The 21,835-nt window shown below is 39.9% G+C and overlaps 3 protein-coding genes across 4 annotated transcripts in view; 2 read left to right on the forward strand and 1 right to left on the reverse strand.

Annotated features, from left to right (window-relative positions):
- LOC127625016 (zinc finger protein 501-like) overlaps positions 1-21,835 on the reverse strand; it is a 617,707-nt gene that overhangs the window by 341,525 nt on the left and 254,347 nt on the right. The window lies entirely within an intron of this gene.
- Positions 752-21,301, forward strand: LOC127625023 (zinc finger protein 501-like). Its single transcript, XM_052100072.1, has 2 exons — positions 752-807; positions 19,358-21,301. Exon 2 carries the CDS (start codon positions 19,363-19,365, stop codon positions 20,422-20,424), a length of 1,062 nt encoding a protein of 353 aa, XP_051956032.1. The 5' UTR covers positions 752-807; positions 19,358-19,362; the 3' UTR covers positions 20,425-21,301.
- The window catches only part of LOC127624953 (zinc finger protein 665-like), a 158,031-nt gene continuing 137,051 nt past the window's right edge, over positions 856-21,835 (forward strand). The window contains exons 1-10 of the mRNA XM_052099912.1: positions 856-3,897; positions 4,024-4,217; positions 5,276-5,311; positions 5,486-5,515; positions 5,704-5,736; positions 7,796-7,840; positions 8,019-8,039; positions 8,196-8,340; positions 8,717-8,791; positions 8,987-9,093. Of these exons, the coding sequence (XP_051955872.1) occupies positions 4,164-4,217; positions 5,276-5,311; positions 5,486-5,515; positions 5,704-5,736; positions 7,796-7,840; positions 8,019-8,039; positions 8,196-8,340; positions 8,717-8,791; positions 8,987-9,093 (546 nt within the window). The 5' untranslated portion in view covers positions 856-3,897; positions 4,024-4,163. The remainder of the gene's footprint in view (positions 3,898-4,023; positions 4,218-5,275; positions 5,312-5,485; positions 5,516-5,703; positions 5,737-7,795; positions 7,841-8,018; positions 8,040-8,195; positions 8,341-8,716; positions 8,792-8,986; positions 9,094-21,835) is intronic.

The raw sequence follows: 21,835 nt of genomic DNA on the forward strand, positions 1-21,835 counted from the left end.
TTTAGTTAATGATCTGTAAGAATGGGGCTTTATTAGTACTGGTCATTGATTCAAGTAATTTTTTTGACATTTGTGTATAAAGTGTTTTAATTCTACAATATATAGTGTAAAAACGTCTGAGTGCTGCCCTCTTCAGGTTGAACGGTGGCTACTGCAGTTGAATTTTCCTATTGGCTGTTTGCGGTACTTCGTGACGTAAGCGGTGACAGCTGACGTAAGCAGGTTCCAGCTCACCACGCCAGATTCATGTACATGTCGTCTTGCGACCGTGTGAGGAATAATAACATAGAGTCTGACAGCAGCTGTCAATTAATCCGTCACTATGAGTCTCAGGTGCCCCCCCGCTCAGCCCCGCACTCGGTTCGTTCCCTCTATCCCCGCCTAAAGATCTGCCCACTTTTCCAGCATTTTCAAATATTTCTAGTGGGTGGAGTCAGACTCTGAGCAGGTGTTTAGTTACCCTTTAAAGAGTATTGGGAATTGGGCATGTCAAATTGGGGAGAAAAGGGGATACAATTGCATATTGAATCACCTGTTGACTTGTTTTTGCATCATCATCTTTGTTTTATTATTAAATATCCGCTATAAGTCTATTTTGCTGTAAAAATAAAGGTATTGGAAATGTTAGTCCTGCCCCTTTAAGAGTTAGTTTCCTTCGGGATGTTCAACTCCTCTCTCAGTCGCTTTTCAACTATTTCGACGCATCAACACTCCAGTCCAGCAGGAGGCGGAAATTCACCAGAAGTTGCAGAAAACACAAGAAGAAGAAGACCTGAGATCCACAACACCGTTTGAGCGCTAAAATCGGTACGTGTTTTGTGTGTTTTACATTGACAGATTTAGATTTTTCTGTACATGTTGTTTTTATCTCTTTGGTGTTTTAATGACTTTAAAAGAAGCTCATTATCGTCAGATGTAGTTTGTTTTGTTACTGGTTACATGCAAGAGGTGAGAAAAACAACAAAACAGTTGAGAACCAGTAGATTATTTACACTTTCTGTCTTAAATTAAATATATTTATAATTTTTTTAATATTATTATAATTTTTTTTAAATGTTTGTTGTAATGTATCAAAATTTAACTGCTATTAATCACAATTAATTTTGTAGTATTACACTATTATTTAGTTAAAAACTGTAATCGAGTGTGTGTGTGTGTGTGTGTGTGTGTGTGTGTGTGTGTGTGTGTGTGTGTGTGTGTGTGTGTGTGTGTGTGTGATATAACACAAATTATATTTTTATTTATTTGGTATGTTTTAATTTTGCTGTCATGATGATGAAACCCCTGCTGAAAAATCCAGCTAAAAACAGCCTAAGCTGGTTGGCTGGTCATAGCTGGTTTAAGCTGGAAGTAGCTGGTTTTAGTTGGTCTCCCAGCCTGGCTTAGCTGGTTTTAGCTGGTCTCCAGCCTGGCTTAGCTGGTCAAGCTGGTCTCCCAGCCTGGACAAGTTGGTGGTAAGCTGGTCTCCCAGCCTGGTTTAGCTGGATTTAGCTGGTCTTCCAGCCTGGCTTAGCTGGTCAAGCTGGTCTCCCAGCCTGGCTTAGCTGGTCAAGCTGGTCTCCCAACCTGGCTTAGCTGGTTTTAGCTGGTCTCCCAGCCTGGCTTAGCTGGTCAAGCTGGTCTCCCAGCCTGGCTTAGCTGGTTTTAGCTGGTCTCCAGCCTGGCTTAGCTGGTCAAGCTGGTCTCCCAGCCTGGACAAGTTGGTGGTCAGCTGGTCTCCCAGCCTGGTTTAGCTGGATTTAGCTGGTCTTCCAGCCTGGCTTAGCTGGTCAAGCTGGTCTCCCAGCCTGGCTTAGCTGGTCAAGCTGGTCTCCCAACCTGGCTTAGCTGGTTTTAGCTGGTCTCCCAGTCTGGCTTAGCTGGTCAAGCTGGTCTCCCAGCCTGGCTTAGCTGGTCAAGCTGGTCTCCCAACCTGGCTTAGCTGGTTTTAGCTGGTCTCCCAGCCTGGCTTAGCTGGTCAAGCTGGTCTCCCAGCCTGGCTTAGCTGGTTTTAGCTGGTCTCCAGCCTGGCTTAGCTGGTCAAACTGGTCTCCCAGCCTGGACAAGTTGGTGGTCAGCTGGTCTCCCAGCCTGGTTTAGCTGGATTTAGCTGGTCTTCCAGCCTGGCTTAGCTGGTCAAGCTGGTCTCCCAGCCTGGCTTAGCTGGTCAAGCTGGTCTCCCAACCTGGCTTAGCTGGTTTTAGCTGGTCTCCCAGTCTGGCTTAGCTGGTCAAGCTGGTCTCCCAGCCTGGCTTAGCTGGTCTCCCAGCCTGGCTTAGCTGGTTTTAGCTGGTCTCCCAGCCTGGCTTAGCTGGTCAAGCTGGTCTCCCAGCTAAAACCAACACTGACCAGCTAAGACCAGCCTGACCAGCTAAAACCAGCTAAGAACAGCCTGACCAACTAAGACCAGCTAACCCAGCTAACACAGTACCAGTTACGTAATTTTTCTGTACTTTTTGGTAATTTCATGACTTACTAACTGGTAACGTAACTACAACGTCGCAGGCCCGTAATTTCATTACCATTAAATTACCAATTCACAACGTTGTCATTACGGGCTCCTAATGTTGCAAGATAACCAAGAACGTTTCAGTTACGTAATATATTCGTAATTTTGTGTGCAATTGTATGACTTACTGGCAATGAGACTGCAATGTCCCAGGCCCGTAATTTTACCACCTTTCACGTAATAACTCAAGACAAATTGCATTTGTTTGTTTGTTTTTGTTGCTGTAGCAGTTGCATAACACCAAGTGTTGTACATCTGGAAGACAGTTACATTTGACAAAAAGGGGTCATATGAAATAAAATGTTAATAGTAATGTATTTCATGCATTCTTTGTTTTGTATCCGTTTGCTTTACAGTCTCAGACGATTAATTATTTGGACATTACATTTTTTAATCCTCTGCAACAGAATACAAACCACAATTTGGGATCCTGACATGTCAAATTCCTATGCTATGTGGAGGTCCTCTGGATAAAGACAACACACACATATATTCAACTTTATGAAGGCACTTTATTTAGACCAGGATACACAATTTCTGTATCAAACAGGCTTCTTAAAGGTTGCAATATATTTATCACTTGATATGATCCACATATTAATTTGCTACAGGTGTGTAATGCTTTGTAGTAACTTGTAAAAAATGGCCAACTTAACCCCCTATTGTCTGACCTAAATTTAGGCAATGTATAGGATCTTCACACTTAAGAGTGCCCACTGACATTTTTCCATTCCCCCACACATTAACTTTGTGTGGGGGAACAAAGTTGACTTTGACATTAACTGTCAGGGATACAGTAGGACATTTAATGATAACAAGGAAGTAAGTATACTGTATGATATGACATTTTGAAAAGGAACCACGATGCACAAAATTGCTATGTACACAAATTTTACTTAAAGGGATACACTTTAATGATTGCAGGATCCGTACCTTAATGCGCGCACGCAGCACAGTCTGCGCATGCTCATTGTCTTGTGATGTTAGAGACATAATTAGATTTAAAAAATAATTATTATTTTTTATATAGAATCCAAAAAAATAAATAAATAAATAATGTAATGCAAAGGAAAACAAAATATCAAAATTTCCGTTCATTAAAAAAAGCAGCTTGATTACGTCGTTTAACTTCTTTTTTTTTTTTTAAATAACCGTTGCCTGAGGCGCGAATTCCGACCGTGACCACACGCTGGAAGACACAAGGCGATTATGTTCGCGTTCATTAAATGGGTGGAGGATGAAAAATTCCCAATTCTGCCCACTGAACATATTAGAAAATTTTATGAGGATGAATACACAGCGGGAATGGACGAAAATTACGTTTACTTGGTGGAGTTGCGCCAAGGCGTCAAAGAGCCGAAAGGGGGGTGGGTGGCCGGCCTATGAGGCCTCCATCATCAAGATAGCAGGTGCCTATTTTTATTATGCTATTTCCAATATAATACTCGTATATTATCATCTATTATTCTGTATACCGTTTGTAGATTTATAACAAAACGTCAGTAAACTATTCATTTTGTTATTTTTTATTTTAGATAACATCAGTTAATAGGTAGTAGGCCTATGTAGCGTTATTCTACCTCCTCAGAAAGGGAAAGAACTTTACAAATGAAACTTAAGGAAACTGAAGAACAGCTACCCAAGTCAGACACTGAAGAGAAAGAGTAAACCTTCAATGAATCTCATAGAGGCCGCAGAGATGAGAGAGGAACCATCAGCTAAGAAAAAGGTTAGTGTTGGTCAGAACGTGTGCGTGTGTGTACAGATATATATTTACATAATTATAATTACATATAATTGTACTTGTTTACAGTCAATGATGTATGTTTAAGGTACACCTCACAGACCTACCAAATGATCTAAAGGTATGGAATGAAAGAAAAATTCTACAGCGTGTGATAAATCAGAGAAGAGAACACGAATCTAAATAAAGAGAATGAGAGGCTGAAAAATGAAATGCTTGAACGTAAGTACTGTACTAATAAAATTATATATATATATATATATATATATATATATATATATATATATATATATATATATATATAAAATTGTATTAGTACAGTATATACAGTGTGTATATATATATATATATATATGTTTGTGTGTGTGTGCGCTTGCACTAACCACAGTTTGGTCTTTCAACTGTTTTTTGTTTTGTTTGTTTTTTAATTTTTTTCAAAATATATTCACATTTAATTTTACTTTCACAGAAATCCCAACTCTCCTTCTGGCTATAGACCACTTTAGGGAGGTTAGAATTGTTTACATAATATAAAGCACAGACTAATGACAATGTTCCACATTTCCTTGCCTTTTTAAACTTAAGACCTTTAGAGTTTTTTGGTTGCTCAGTAGTAATATTTCTGCCTATTTATTTCAGCCCATGAAATCAAATGCAGATGTCCCTGAAATAAGATTTAAATCTAATTCATTAATTTGTTTGTCATTATTGTTGTTGTTGTTGTTGTTGTTGGTGGTGCAGTTTACAATAGCTTGTGGAGTCTGTTGCAGATGTTCATGATGTACATTTTACATGTTGTTCATATCTATGAACATATGATATAGATAAAAAACAAAACAAACTTGTGCATTGTACTCAGGACCATGATCACGAACGGATGGATGGGGCGGGGCCCTTGCACTGGGCCCCGCACCATGCTTGTGACGTCCCTGATTGTTCTTGCATCTGAACAAGGAATAGTCTGCTTTCTAAAGGTTTTTCTGATGTACAGTATTAAGTGACTTGTTTCTAATATATGAATTTCTCTCTTACAAATGTCAAAGATTCCATCTCATGTTCCCATCTCACATGCTCATAAAGTAAGTATTTGCTGCTTTTTATGTAATGTCTGTGCCACATGCTATTATGTCACATACGAAGCATAACTATTAAAATAATGACTGTTTTCTTGAGATCATTAGATAAACTTATATTGTAACAACAATTGTCCAGTACTATTGCTAACATATATCCATTTACTGTATTACTTTTAGCCTTTGGAATCAAATGAAGATTTCCTTGATGTAAGTTATGCATTTTTAACTATTGTTTTTATTATAAATATACTTGTACAAGTTAGGAACATTATTCATAGCATCCTAGAGATTGGAACATGACTGTGGTAGATAAAGATTAGTTCACCTAAAATAGATACTCTCATCATTTACTCACCCTTGTGTTGTTTCAAGTTTGTATGACTTTTTTTCTTCAGCATAACAGCAAGATATTTTCTGATGTAGATATGGTGAGTATATGCATATACAGTGCATCTGGAAAGTATTCACAGCGCTTCACTTATTCCACATTTTGTTATGTTACAGCCTTATTCCAAAATTTATTAAATTAATTATTTTCCTCAAAATTCTACAAACAATACCCCATAGTGACAACCTGAAAGAAGTCTGTATGAAATCTTTGCAAATTTACTAAAAATTAAAAATAACAAAATCACATGTACATAAGTATTCACAGCCTTTGCTCAATACTTTGTTGAAGCACCTTTGGCACCAATTACAGCCTCAAGTCTTTTTGAGTATGATACTACAAGCTTGGCACACCTATTTTTAGGCAGTTTCTCCCATTCTTCTTTGCAGGACCTCCGAAGCTCCATCAGGTTGGATGGGGAGCGTCGGTGCACAACCATTTTCAGATCTCTCCAGAGATGTTCAATCGGGATCAAGTCTGGGCTCTGGCTGGGCCACTCAAGGACATTCACAGAGTTGTCCTGTAGCCACTCCTTTGTTATCTTGGCTATGTGCTTAGCGTTGTTGTCCTGTTGAAAGATGAACCTTCGCCCCAGTCTGAGGTCCAGAGCACTCTGCATCAAGGATGTATCTGTACATTGCGGCATTCATCTTTCCCTTGATCCTGACTAGTCTCCCTGTCACTGAAAAACATCCCCACAGCATGATGCTGCCACCACCATGCTCCACTCTAGGGATGGTATTGGCCAGGTGATGAGCGGTGCCTGGTACCCTCCAGACATGACCCTTGACATTCAGGCCAAAGTGTTCAATCTTTGTTTCATCAGACCAGAGAAATTTGTTTGTCATGATCTGAGAGTCTTTCAGGTGCCTTTTGGCAAACTCCAGGTGGGCTGTCATGTGCCTTTTTCAGAGGATTGGCTTCTGTCTGGCCACTCTACCATACAGGCCTGATTGGTGGAGTGCTGCAAAGATGGTTGTTCTTCTGGAAGGTTCTCCTCTCTCAACAGAGAAACGCTGGAGCTCTGTCAGAGTGACCATCGGGTTCTTGGTCACCTCCATGACTAAAGCCCTTCTCCCCTGAACGCTCAGTTTGGCGGGGCGGCCATCTCTAGGAAGAGTCCTGGTGGTTCCAAACTTCCATGTACAGATGATGGAGGCCACTGTGCTCATTGGGACCTTCAATGCTGCAGAGATTTTCTGTACCCTTCCCCAGATCTGTGCCTCAATATAATCCTGTCTCGGATGTCTACAGACCATTCCTTGGACTTCATGGCTTGGTTTGTGCTCTGACATGCACTGTTAACTGTGGGACCTTATATAGACAGGTGTGTGCCTTTCCAAATCATGTCCAATCAACTGAATTCACCACAGGTGGACTCCAGTCAAGTTGTAGAAACATCTCAAGGATGATCAGTGGAAACAGGATGCACCTGAGCTTTTGAGTGTCATGGCAAAGGCTGTGAATACTTATGTACATGTGATTTTTTTTTTTTTTTTTTCTTTTTAGTAAATTTGCAAAGATTTCAAACAACCTTCTTTCATGTTGTCATTATGGGGTATTGTTTGCAGATTTTTTAGGAAAATAATGAATTTAATCCATTTTGTAATAAGGTTGTAACATAACATAAAATGTGGAAAAGTGAAGCGCTGTGAATACTTTCCGGATGCACTGTAGACATACAGTCCTAGTGCTTAACACATGCACAGAGCACTAGGTAGAACCAGGAAGTTATTTAATTAATCATGATCATTAAGTTGATTGCTGATGTCAAGATTTACAGTAGAGGTATATTTTGGAGGAATGTTTTGGTCTGTTCTCACCCAAAATCATGAAGACATTTGCTTCAGAACACATTTATTAAACTACTGGAGTCTTATGGTTACAATTAAGCTTTTTGTCTTTTTCAGAACATGAAACTCCTATTCACTTGCATTTTATGGGTGTATTCACATCATACATCCATCAAAATATAAGTCACATGACTTAAAAGCAGTAGTGTTTAGATAGTTGGGCAAAGTTCTGATACTTCTACAAAGATTTTATGATGCTCAGTGTTATGTGTATTGTTTTTAATCTATCAATATTTTGCTTCACAGGTGCCAAAGGCTCCATCCAAGTCTTCTCTGTCTGGTTCTGCCAAAGTAAGTATTTTGTTTTCACCTTGCAAAAATACATTGTGCAGTTACATCAGTGTCATTGCTTTGTTAAATCTTAATAAAGTGTGTAAATGTTTGTAGGTAAGCTCTTCCTGTCTGTAAACTGTCCGTCTGTAATAACATTTAATTTTATTATTTTTTTTGTCATTTTTACTTTTATTAGTGTTGCAGTGATGCTAATTATGTAAGTACTTTTTGCTGAGGATTTAGGTCTGTACATACAGATTTGTTATGCATTTCTGTGATGGATGAAATGAATAAAAACTTAAGTTGAGTTTTAAATAATTAATTTGAAAATAATGTATATTGTAAATCTCTTTTTATGTGATCACAACCACAGGTTGAGTTAGCACATGGCACAGGGATAACCATTCTAAAGCATCAATGGACTTCTGCCGTGCAGACCCAAACAGCCACTTCAATGGTACATGTTCTTTTAATGGCCTCCTTCCCACTGGAGATTCTGATCCACAGCAATTTGAAAGGTAAACAGTTTCGAAGGCCAGGTCATAGTTTAAAAGTTGCTAAATCTAGCAACAAAATTGTGAAGTTTGCATCAATGCTTAAGCCTGCTCTACGCAGCTGCTTGTTGCCGAAGGTTCGCACACAAATTATGTCATTGCAGCGTTGCTGGGTAAAAACTACAGAGTAGTTTAAAAAAAGGCTAATTCTACCTCTCCTTCGTTATTTTCTTTACTGTCCAAAACATCCATCAAATCCAGCATACCTATAGTTATTTTTCTTCAGCTCCACTGTTAAGGTGACAAAAATATTTGGAAATTTAAAACTAGTTTGAAGACAATGGTGCATGCCCTCTGTACCCTATACAAATGTTCATGTATCGTGTATTGTCTTTTGTAGGAGGAATGAGTAAAACTGACTGTGGTGCAGAGAGAAGGAATGCCCTTGACAAGGACACCATGGCAGCAATATATGGTAAGTCAATAGTTGCTGTGCGTCATACTGTTTGAGTAGGTACTACATTTGTATTTGAATTTACTTTACTGTTTCGAAGATGAACGAAAGTTTTATGGGTTTGGAATAACACGAGGACGAGTAATTAATGACAGAATTTTCATTTTTGGGTGAACCATCCCTTTAAAATATAGCTGTGATTTTTGTCTCTTACAGTGGCAGTGAAGAAGTTTTCCAATGTGTCCAGAGGAGCTTTGGGGTTTGCAGTGAATTCTAAGATGGGGGAACTGAGATGGCTTGAAAAAAAGTTAATTTTTAGAAATGTAAAGTATGTTCGTTGCTTGATTTTTATTCAAATGTGTTACATACATGTTCACATTTTAGACATCATATAAAGATTTTCTTCAAATCTTACATGTGTGTATTTTCTTGTATTGAAATATATGGAGGGCAAATATATATTTTTAAATGCCTTTAAAATATATTTAAAATATATTTTCAAAAATGCCCAAAAAATGTATTTGTAGATGTATTAAGAAAAATATTTTAGCAAATATATTTTTTGTATATTTTGAAAAAGACTAATTTGCCCAAAAGATAGTTTTGGGCAAATGAGGACAGAAATTAGATTGGTACTGCAAGTTCGCCCATATAATATTAATTAAGATTAAAATTACCAACTGGTTACCAACACACAGCTATTGATTCACGACGTTGCCACAACGTTGCTACGACAAACAGGCATCGTCACAAAGTTACGTTGTAGCGACGAATCCAGGAATTTCACTTTTCCGGTTGTCACGACGTAACCACTTACGTTGCCACGACGAAAGATTCGTAATGTGATTACGTTGCCGTTACGTAATGGTCACGTAATTTGGCTAGCTGGGAAAGCCAACACTGACCAGCTAAAACCAGCCTGACCAGCTAAAACCAGCCTGACCAGCTAAGACCAGCCTGACCAGCTAAAACCAACACTGACCAGCTAAGACCAGCCTGACCAGCTAAAACCAGCCTGACCAGCTAAGACCAGCCTGACCAACTAAGACCAGCCAAAACCAACACTGACCAGCCTGACCAGCTAAAAAAAGTGTTCAAAACCCCTCTAAAACCAGCCTGATAAACCAGCTATGACCAGGCTGGGAGACCAGCCAAAACCAGCCTGACCATCTTAGGCTGGTTTAAGCTGGATTTTTCAGCAGGGACCAAACACGCACATTTATATCATCTCGGAATAAGTTATTTTGTTTAACAGACCTGTTCTTCTGTATAATCACATATAATAATCTTTTTGAGTTTGATGAATGTCAGTCCATTATAATGATGATGTTTTTGTGTTCAGATGTTCATCATGAGAGAGCAGGTGGTTGTGATTCATGCTGGAGAACAGCAGATGCTGCAGACACCAGTGAAGATTGAAGTGAAGCAGCAGGAGGAGATAAAAGAAGAAAAAACAGCAGAGGAACAACAGACTGATGAAGATGATGATGATGAACAGCAGATGTTGCAGATACCAGTGAAGATTGAAGTGAAGCAGGAGGAGATAAAAGAAGAAAACACAACAGAAAAACAACAGAGTGATGAAGATGATGACGATGAACAGCAGATGCTGCAGACACCAGTGAAGATGTGTTCAGTGAAGCTGCTGGACTGCAGGAACCTGATGAAGATGAGCGGAGAAACCAGAGCAGAGGAACAACAGAGCGATGAAGATAATGATGATTTTATTCCTTCAGGTATGTTTTTGAGGTGTCACCATTTACTTGTTTACAATTTTTTTTTTTAAAAGATGAATGGTGATTTAGATTTAATTTAACATTAAATCTAAATGATTAATATCATGAAATGCAGTTTTGATTGTATAAATCGGGGGTTTCCTTGTGTCGATCGCAGGAAAACCATTGGATGATATCATTAACAGGTTAAAATGGAGAGTAGAGAGAGAAACTTCACAGTTAACAAGGTGCAGTAATTGTAATCCAATACACTTTTTGTTCAAATTCTGCAAATTTCTCCTCACAGTCTGCTAGCTGTCCGTTCTGTGGGTGGGCTGAATTTTTTTTTATATTTACACAGCCCTGGCTCTGTAAATGGGACCAAAATTAAGTGGATCTGATGGGTCCACACAACACTACTCCAGCCAATCAGCAATGGGGTGGTTCTTGTGGGTGCACAGGATGGGGGGTGGGGGCAGGAAATTAATTAGATGGCAAATCTGGCTGATGCGAACATTTTAAATTCCAAGGAGGACAAATGGCTGAGAAACAGACCAAGAAAAAAGGTCAGATGAATATCAACTAAAAAAGAAGGATTATGATAAATTGAGGGCTAGGAGCCATGTCAACCTTGGCGAGGCTTTTCAGCAGTGGAGAGACCTCAGAGAGTAAAAGGCTTGAAGACGGATGCAGAAGTTGCTCTTTTTCTGACTATCGGCGAGGTTTATGTATGCATGTATGCTGTTTTTGTGATGTTATATTTAGTAGCAGGAGAGATGTGAGTGTCTGGAGCTGGTGTGCGTAAAACCGCCTGGCGTGCATGAATTTGGAGGGCTGGAGCTTCCAAAGGAGCACTGAAGGGAGGGGTGTGTTTGTTTTGGCAGCTGAGTTCGAATATCCACAGTTTCTCAGGAATTGCTGAGTGCACCATTAACGACCACTTTTTATTTCGGTGCTCATGTGCTGTTTGACTGACAAGAAGCTTCTGTGTGTGTTTATTTATTTGTGTGTGCTCTGAGAGCACTATTGGTAATATGGATATGTGCCTAAACTGTGAAATGTATGTATATTTGACCTGAGACCAAAGACAATTCACTGCTTATACTATAGTCACCTAACCTCGGAACATTCTTCAGGTTGCTATCCACCCCAAAATACTAGCAAACTTAGCAAATAAAGAAACGTCCCCTTTTCAGGACACTGTATTTTAAAGATAATTTTGTAAAAATCCAAATAAATGTACAGATCTTTATTGTAAAAGATTTAAACAATGTTTTCCATGCTTGTTCAATGAACCATAAACAATTAATGGACATGCATCTGTGGAACGGTCGTTAACTCTTTCCCCGCCAGCGTTTTTAAAAAAAAGTTGCCAGCCACCGCCAGGGTTTTTGACGATTTTAAGCTAAACTTTAATGGCCCACAGAATATTTTCTTCCATGAATATATGAAGATGCTATATATCACAATAAAGATCTGAGCCTCTGCTTTTAGGCAAAAAAAACGATTTTATTTTATCTTCATTTGTTATTTTTTTTATTGCGACTTGAACAGAGGTCGGTTTTGTCAAAAAACAACATTTCAGACAAAAAGCTGATAAAAAGGCATGTTTTATGATATTTTGAGCTTCTCAATACTCCACTTCTTCATGTTTGAGATGATCGCAGTCTGTTTCTTTGATCAAAGAGTTGCGTACTCTTTCAAAACATGCGGAGGGGTCTTCCTTACCATATAACACCTAAAACACGGAAAATTCCGTGTTTGGCAGGGAAGCGTTTTTTCATAAAACACGGAAAATTCCGTGTTTGGCGGGGGAAGAGTTAAGACACTAACAGATTACAGATGGTTGGCAATTAAGGTCACAGTTATAAAACACTAAAGAGATCTTTCTACTGACTCTGAAAAACACCAAAAGAAAGATGCATAGGGTCCCTGCTCATCTGTGCGATTGTGCCTTAGGCATGCTGCTTGGAGGCATGAGGACTGCAGATGTGGCCAGGGCAATAAATTGCAATATCCATACTGTGAGATGCCTAATACAGCGCTAGGGAGACAGGAAGGATAGCTGATCATCCTCGCAGTGGCAGACAACGTGTAACAATACCTGCACAGGATCGGTACATCTGAATATCACACCTGCGGGACAGGTACAGGAGTTACACCAGGAACGCGCAATCCCTCCACCAGTGCTCCAGACTGTCCTCAGTAGGCTGAGAGAGGCTGGACTGAGGGCTTGTAGGCCTGTTGTAAGTCAGGTCCTAACCAGACATCACCGCCAACAATGTCACCTATGGGCACAAACCCACCTTCGCTGAACCATACGGGATTGGCAAAAAGTGCCCTTCACTGACGAGTCGCGGTTTTGTCTCACCAGGGGTGATGGTCAGACTCACGTTTATCATCAAAGGAATGAGGGTTATACTGAGGCCTGTACTCTGGAGTGGGATTTGGAGGTGGAGGGTCCGTCATGGTCTGGGGCGGTGTGTCACAGCATCTTTGGACTAAGCTTGTTGTCATTGCAGGCAATCTCCTGCTATGCGTTACAAGGAAGACATCCTCCTCCCTCATGTGGTTCCCTTCCTGCAGGCTCATCCTGACATGACCCTCCAGCATGACAGTATCAACAGCCATACTGCTCATTCTGTGCATGATTTCCTGCAAGACAGGAGTGTCAGTGTTCTGCCATGGCCATCTCAATCACATTGAGCACGTCTGGGACCTGTTGGATCTGAGGGTGATTTCTAGGACCATTCCCCCCAGAAACCAAGTGCCTTGGAGGAAGAGTGGGGTAAAATCTCACAGCAAGAACTGGCAAATCTGGTGCAGTCCATGAGGAGGAGGTGCACTGCAGTACTTAATGCAGCTGGTGGCCACACCAGATACTGACTGTTGTTGAATCATTTTATGTTCAAACAAATATTTACAAGTAAAATTTCCTGAAAATAAAAGCATATTTGGTTATTCTACACATGCATCTGCACTGTTTTTCTACAGTTGAATTCAGAAGTTTACATACACCTTAGCCAAATACATTTAAACTATGTGCAAACCATCAGAAAACACAAGAAGAAGAGCTGAATGTTGAAGCGCTCCGGTAGGTATGCGTTCAATGTGTTTTACATTATTTGTGACATTTGTAAGTATATTTTTTGTCCTTGTTTCAGCCTGGTAGCAATTTCTTGCTATTGTCTCTGCTATTGTTTGCCGAGAATAGAAGCAATTTTTCGCGTTGCACATTGATTTGATGATTCTTTCAGTAAATAAGCTGAAATACATCTGGTACCACGGCAATGACATCATGCAATTGGCATGCACGCTCTGTCATACTGTCAGTACTTTTTTTGTAATTTTTTTTTTGAAGTTTTCACATCCCTTTCAGAATGTATACAAAATAACAGTTAAAATATCTATATATGTAGTTTTTAGTAGTTTGTGTAATTTACTCTCACAAATCATCCTGTTCAGAATTTGTAATCTCTTTTGTTGTTCTTGTGGTGCCTTCTTGAGTATCAGTAATTGTTTACACTTTTTGTAATGTTTGTGTTTGAGTCCCTCTATTGTGCTGTGTCAAAAGCTAGATCTGAACATATAGCCAATGATGAAATCAAGTATGCAGAATACGCTGGGAAACAAAATGATTGTACAGTATGTGAAAGAGTCTAGCGTTTGAGCTATACTATAAGTGCACTTAGGTTCTGATTACTATCAGTTTGCTACCACTAGAGAATGTCCGGTTAGAACAAATTATTTATGTCCAATTGAACAGGAGATATACTAATGCACCACTCGCAGACTACTCTTTCTAGAAAAATTGACCGGAAGTCATTCATTTTCAATGACAGCCAGCGTCTCTCGGCGGCGAGAAGCGGCTCGGCGAGTCTTGGGCGGTGTGGGCATCAGATGAAAGTTTAAGTGCAGTCAACATTATGGTAATGAGCTGTGATGTGGTTTGGCGGCAACCTATTGGAATATAGAAGTGCTCCGCTCTAGCGAAGTCTAGAGAACACAACAGTGTAAACTTTGGTTCCCACCAAACATTAGTTCTGAAGATAAAATGGAGGAGAAACTAATTATTGCCGTGGTGGGTTTCCCAGTAATATATGATCTGTCCCTGTTAATTACTTTCTGCCATCGATCGATTTCTATTTTCACATTTTAAAGAGTTCATGAGGATGTACGCTACTTGTGATAGGTCGGCAAAAAGTAAATGGTCGACTTGTCTGGATGTTTAAATTGCGGCCCCTTTAAATATAGTTCACAAAACAAAGCATTCTGAACAAACGTTGCCACCTATTTCAACTATGTCAGAGCGTCCATGAGCGTTCTCGAGCAATGAAGGCAGGGCAGCCAGAGCGAATTTTGACACACTCACCGCTTCTGGTGTGAACGCTCGGTAAGAGCAATGGCACATGATGTACAACAGAATTGCATCATCACTACTGGGTCCTTAGCATATAATGGGTCTTGGTTATAGGTAAGCAACTGACTGCCTAATCAAAAATCCTAATAATGATCTTATACTGTAACATTGCCACAAGATGGTAGTACAAATATATTCAACTGGCCCTCAGTTTAATACAGCCACCCCCAAATGTGTATTGGGAATTGTTGGTCAGCAATCATAACCACTATACCAACTATCAGGTTTTCCTTTTCTTGTTATCATTTCTGTCTGGACTGAAGTCCAGGCAAGTAGTTATACAGAAAGTGGTTCCAGAACTGATCTGCTATTACTTGACTGTGCCTCCATCTTTTGCGGCTAAACAGTTCAGATATCTGTGGCAGAATCCAGCCAACCCATTATTAGAGAGTTCGGGGTTACTGGGTCTGGATCTGCAACATTTGAAGATACGCATCCTAGGGGCTTTGAGTTTAGGATTCCTTCTATTTCAATTAAAACAGTCCTGAGCACCTCTTCTGTAACCATTTGGGCACCAAGGGTGGCATACAGATATGTTTTAATAGAACGAATTTCTCTTTCCCAGGATCCACCAAAGTGAGGAAAACTAGGAGGATTGTAATGGAACTCAATCTGCTGTTTAGCAAGCTTTGCTTGCAAGTAGGGGTTAAGATTTTTCCAAGTTTCTTTAAGCTCACTGTCTCCACACTTGAAATAGGTTCTTTGGTCAGAGTAACTGTTGAGGTTTCCCTCTCCAAGCAATGAATCGTCAGAGGGACATAAGGAAAGGGTCTGAATCAGCATGAGACAGAAGGTCAATGTAAACTGCTTTAGTAGTCAAACGCTTGTAAATTACGCCCCAGCGTTTTTCATTTGGGCTACCTATTTTGGTAGTAAATGGGCTGAAACAATCCATGCCTGTGGAGTAAAAGGCAGGTTGGAAGAGTCGTCGACTGGAAGGGGGTAAGTGCCATCTTTGGGGTATCTGGTTTGTCAGCATCTGTGACACTCAATGCATTGCTGTTGAATAGAACGAACAGCTTGCCGTCCTCTCAGAATCCAGAAATGCCTTCTGATTTCAGCGAATACATGCTCTGAACCAGGGTTGTGTAGATATGCATCATATTGCCTAATTAGTAATTTAGTTACTGGATGAACTGGGTCTAGGACAATTGGATGAAGAATATCAGAGCTTAGCTGATTACACCTTCGAATTCGCCCCCTACTCTAATCAGGCGAGTGTCAGAATCGAACACGGGATGGAGTCATTAAGCGACTGCTCAAAAAAAAATTATTTCCCTGCTTGAAGCTGTTTTTAATCATCAAAGAAGCCCCGTGAAGAGATTGGACAGTTGCTTCCACAAGCTCTTGGAATGTATTGAATTAAGTAGCATCAATTGGATGCTGCTCATTGTAAGTTATTAGGAGGTGACGAAATGTTGACTTATGCAGTTCCTCTGTATAATCTACTGGCTCTAATTTGGGTAATTTAAGCCAAGAAGATGTAGGTTTCCCCAGAAAGGCAGGACCTTTCTTCCAGCGGTTATGTTCTACAAGCTGTGACAACGACATGCCATGAGTTATGTCATCGGCAGGGTTTTCTTGCGAGTTCACATAAAACCATGCTTGGGAGTCAGTAAGCTCCTGGTTCTCTGTGACTCTGGTTCCTACAAACACCTTAAAGTGACATGAGTCTGATTGAAGCCAGTGCAGAACAGTAGTGGAATCAGTCCAGTGATTGAAACTGCTAATTTCCAAGGTAAGCTCTTTTTTCAGAATGGCAGCTAGTTGAGCTCCAGTTAGAGCTGCATAAAGTTCAAGTCTCTGTATTGTCTGTTGCTTTCTAGGAGCTACCCTGGATTAAGCTGCCAAGAATACCACTTAAATTTTTCCTTGAGCATCCTCAGTGCGAATATAGGCCACAGCGCCATATGTCCGCTCAGGCATCACTAAAGACATGAATGCTTCTTGAGCTAACTAGTGGATCTATTTATGTAGTGTAACACCATGGCAGTGTGACACAGGAAAGCAGTGAAAGCTCATCTTCCCAGGTGAGCAATGCATGTCGTAGATCAGCTGGTTATTCAGGATCATCCCACACACTCTTTGTCCCAAAGCTTTTGAACTATGATCTTAGCTCTAGTGGTGAAGGGATTTATAAATCCTAATGAATCATACTGGCTGGAGAGAATGTGGTTATATGTTCCACATAGTGGGTTCAGCTTTTTTTATGTGACTGTGTTTTTAGCCAAGCATGTCAGATCTGCACAGCCATCTAAGTCCCAGTGTGCGCTCTTGAGGATCTGATCTGTCCAGATTAAACCAAAGCTCACAGCTTTCTGATCTAATCTCCTGTGGCAGGTGATTTATCAGTTGTGGAGTGTTGCTAGCCCATTGCTAGCACAGTTCAAATCCACCATCGGCAAGCAGATTTCACATGTCATCTACTAATTTCCTGGCAGTATCATTTACATGTATGCATTTGGCAGATGCTTTTATCCAAAGTGACTTGCAGTGCACTTATTACAGGGACGATCCCCCCAGGGGGGCAAACTGGAGTTAAGTGTCTTGCTCAAGGACACAATGGTGGTGGCTTTCAGCAACCTTCTGATTACCAGTTATGTGCTTTATTCCACTATGCCACCACCACTCCATGAGAAGGGATACTTTGTAACCAATTATCAAAAATCTAAAAATTATTATTGTCTATTAACCAATTGTCTATTATCCACATAGAAGCAGTGCTCTATTGATACACAAATATCGCTATCAGGTTGGCTATGGTCTGCAACATGCTTTTGTGGAGCAAACGTGGTGCAGCACGGGCTGCAGGTGGTTCCAAAAGATAACACTGACCACTGGTACACATCAGGGTACCCGAGAGAAGCAATCATACTAAAATTACCTTAGGAATCATAAAACATTTCCTACTTTAAACATGGAACATCTAGGGTATTTATTGCTATTTGACGATGAATTACTGTGAGGTGCTAACCTACAAATGATCCATTAGGTATGTTCATGGTTGTTATGGGAATATTGTTTGGTTCATTGGTCCATTGGATCGGATTACATTCTCACCACAAGCGAACTGCTCGAGTTCGTTTGCAATCGGTCCGAGACCACTTCATTCAGGTGGTCTCAGACCAATTGTTTTGGTGCACCAGGTTCTGAAACAAACGCTCCAAAAGAGTAAGGTGTGAAACGCCCTTAAACTGTAATGCATTTCTTCTCCCCCTAATTTCAGTGCCACACGGCTTAGATTAGATCCCTAACTATTCATTGAATACTATATGGTAGGTGGTGGTGGTATATGCTGCTTCATCTGTCAGTAAGTGACACAGCAATGAAATAGAGCAGTGGTTCCCAAACTTTTTACAGTAGCGTACCCCTCCAAACATTCAACATCCTTTCCCGTACCTCCTATCTAACGCATAGATAACATTCACACAAAGTATTTTGAAAATATGTATATTTAACACAATTATCTTCGTAAAATAACTCCCCTATATTAAACACGTTACATTAATCATATACATATTGAATAAATGGCTCACCAATTGAGATGGGTATGCTAGAAATTATAGAACTGCATAAAATTAAAACTCCCCCTCGTGGTATCACGGCATGCAAGAACATTATTCGGTTCTGTGCCTGGAATTGCGCATCATTGCAGGTATGGCATTGCCGGCCGACATCAAGCATTGCGGGGTAAGTATCTGCGCAATTGCGAGGTCAGCTCAAGGTGCTTTTATATATAACATTTGACACTGTTAGCAAGGTTGAACTCATTTGCTGAAAAAACATCATTCAAAAATGTAAAAATAGGTCTCTAGTGTGCAAGCAAATGTGAGTGAGAAGATACCCTATTTCATTGCATATTTATCTGACCTTAATGACACAACCATTTTGGTGTTTCTACACTGGAGGACACACAAAATAATGTTTTCCAGTGAGAAATACATGAATTGGATTTCATTGTTATTTTAGACAAAATGAAATTTAAAAGATCGGTAAATCTCAGATTTTTATTTTTGTACCAACATTGTCACCTCACATAACCCCAGTTTGGGAAAATACTGAAGTAGAGGAATATAGCTGATAAAATGTTTCTGATCAGAAGGTAAAAATTATTTCCACATTCTGGTGGTTGGGAGCAGAGGTATTCAAGCCATAATATACTTTAATACAAGTTACAAAGTAATGGAGCTCTGTCGAAAGTGTGCTCCCTAGACATTTACATTTAGAGAACATATTGGCATATTGTGTTCTCTTCAATTTTATCCTAAATATTCTGTAGTTGTTTTAAAAAAAAAACCCTGAAGAAAACCTGTATAAATATAAACCTTTTGCACAGCAAAAATCAAAAAATTATACTGGACATTTGTCGTGTTTTGTAATTGAAAGGGTTATAAAATATTTAAATATGTCCCTATTGAATTGATTTTTGTCAACTTATTGTGTTTATTGTAGAGCTGATGGAAGTGAGAGAGGAACATGAAGAGCTGAAGGAACTGGAGGAGGAACAGCATGATTTCATAACTGGAGAAAAATATTTAAGTGGCTCAAAGACAGAAGACAGTTTCTCACCCAAAAAGCCTCAAAGAACAGCCAAGAAATCTTTCACCTGCTCTCAGTGTGGAACATGTTTCACATATAAAAACCATCTTAATACTCACATGAGAATTCATACTGGAGAGAAACCTTACACGTGCCATCTGTGTGGAAATAGTTTTGCATATGTAACCAATCTCAAGAGACATCTCTTTTGTCACTCTGGAGAAAAGTCATTTGAATGTGATCAGTGTGGTAAAACATTTGCTCTGACACAGTACCTAAAACAACATCTGAAAACTCACACAAATGAGAAGCCTTACAAGTGTTCATTTTGTGAAAAGAGTTTTAAACATCTCTTCTATTTGAAAGACCACCAGAAAATACATACCGGTGTGGCGGCTCATATGTGCTTTGAATGTGGGAAGACCTTTACTACCGCTGGCAACTTGAATAAGCACCAAATAATTCATACAAGAGAGAAACCATACAAGTGCTCACACTGTGGAAAGAGGTTCACTCAGTCAGTACACCTGAAAAGACACGAGAGAATTCATACCGGAGAGAAACCTTACAAGTGCTCGCACTGTGGAAAGAGTTTCACTCTGTCAGGAAACCTGAAATCACATGAGAGAATTCATACTAGAGAGAAACCATACAAGTGCTCACACTGTGAAAAGACGTTCACTCAGTCAGAACACCTGAAAACACACGAGATAATTCATGCCAGAGTAAAACCTTACAAGTGCTCGCACTGTGGAAAGAGTTTCATTCTGTCAGGAAACCTGAAATCACATGAGAGAATTCATACAGGAGAGAAACCATACAAGTGCTCACACTGTGAAAAGAGTTTCAACCTGTCAGGAAACCTGAAAACACACGAGATAATTCATACTGGAGAGAAACTATTCAAGCGCTCACATTGTGGAAAGAGTTTCAATCAGTCACAAAACCTGAAAGCACACAAGAGAATTCACAAGACCTGAAAACACATGAGAGACACCATACCCCTCAGGGCCTGAAATTAATTTATGAAAATGTGGAGGGAATTCCCCCTTTAAGGCCTTGATATACTTCCTATGAAATGAAAGAGTGAACGGGTGTGACATCATCTCTAGTTACCTTGCACCCCCACTTGGCTGAGGAACGGGGTAAATTGTATACCCAAAATAAAAGGTTTACTGCTCATGAGTTCCTTTGACTACACACATAATCAAGTATCTTTAGAAAGATCACATTTGAGACTTTATTATGAAATCATTAAACTACTTTAAAAAAATTACTTTATCTGTTACTAACACGGAGATAAAGAAGTGCAAAAATAAAAATCATACTTTATAACACTTTATAATTTCACACTTATGAAATGAATACACAATGATGTGGGATAGACACAACACAGCAACTACTATAACAAAAAAGGTTTGGACTTCCTGCTTTGTTTTTGTATTGTACAGTGCATCCGGAAAGCACTTCACATTTTGTTTATGTTACAGCCTTGTTCCAAAATTGATTAAATTCATTATTTTCCTAAAAATTATACAAACAATAGCTCATAATGACAATGTGAAAAGTTTGTTTGAAATCTTTGCAAATGTATTAAAAATAAAAAATGAAAAAAATCACATGTACATAAGTATTCACAGCCTTTGCTTAATAGTTTTTTGAAGCACCTTTGGCACCAATTGTTGTGTATGATGCTTGGCACACCTATTTTTGGGCAGTTTCTCCCATTCTTCTTTGCAGGACCTCTCAAGCTCCATCAGATTGGATGGGGAGCGTCGGTGCACAGCCATTTTCAGATCTCTCCAGAGATGTTCAATTGGGTTCAAGTCTGGGCTCTGGCTGGGCCACTCAAGGACATTCACAGAGTTGTCCCATAGCCACTCGTTATCTTAGCTGTGTGCTTAGGGTCGTTGTCCGGTTGGAAGATGAACTTTTGAAACAGTCTGAGGTCCAGGGCACTCTGGAGCAGGTTTTCATCAAGGATGTCTCTGTACATTGCTGCATTCATCTTTCCCTCGATCCTGACTATTCTCCCAGTTCCTACTGCTGAAAAACATCCCCACAGCATGATGCTGCCACTACCATGTTTCACTGTATGGATGGTATTGGCCAAGTGATGAGTGGTGCCTGGTTTCCTCCAGACATGACGCTTGCCATTCAGGCCAAAGACAAACAATATTTGTTTCATCAGACCAGAGAATTTAGTTTCACGTGGTCTGAGAGTCCTTCAGTTGTCTTTTGGCAAACTCCAGGAGGGCTGTCTTGTGCCTTTTACTGAGGAGTGGCTTCCGTCTGGCCACTCTGCCATACAGGCCTGATTGCTGGAGTGCTGCAGAGATGGTTGTTCTTCTGGAAGGTTCTCCTCTCTCCACAGAGAAATGCTGGAGCTCT

Source organism: Xyrauchen texanus, chromosome 31 (assembly GCF_025860055.1).
Source record: "Xyrauchen texanus isolate HMW12.3.18 chromosome 31, RBS_HiC_50CHRs, whole genome shotgun sequence".
NCBI lineage: Eukaryota > Metazoa > Chordata > Actinopteri > Cypriniformes > Catostomidae > Xyrauchen > Xyrauchen texanus.

Coding starts and splice junctions, on each gene's coding strand:
- LOC127625023 (XM_052100072.1), top strand. CDS start 19,363: ATGGAAGTGAGAGAGGAACATGAAGAGCTGAAGGAACTGGAGGAGGAA.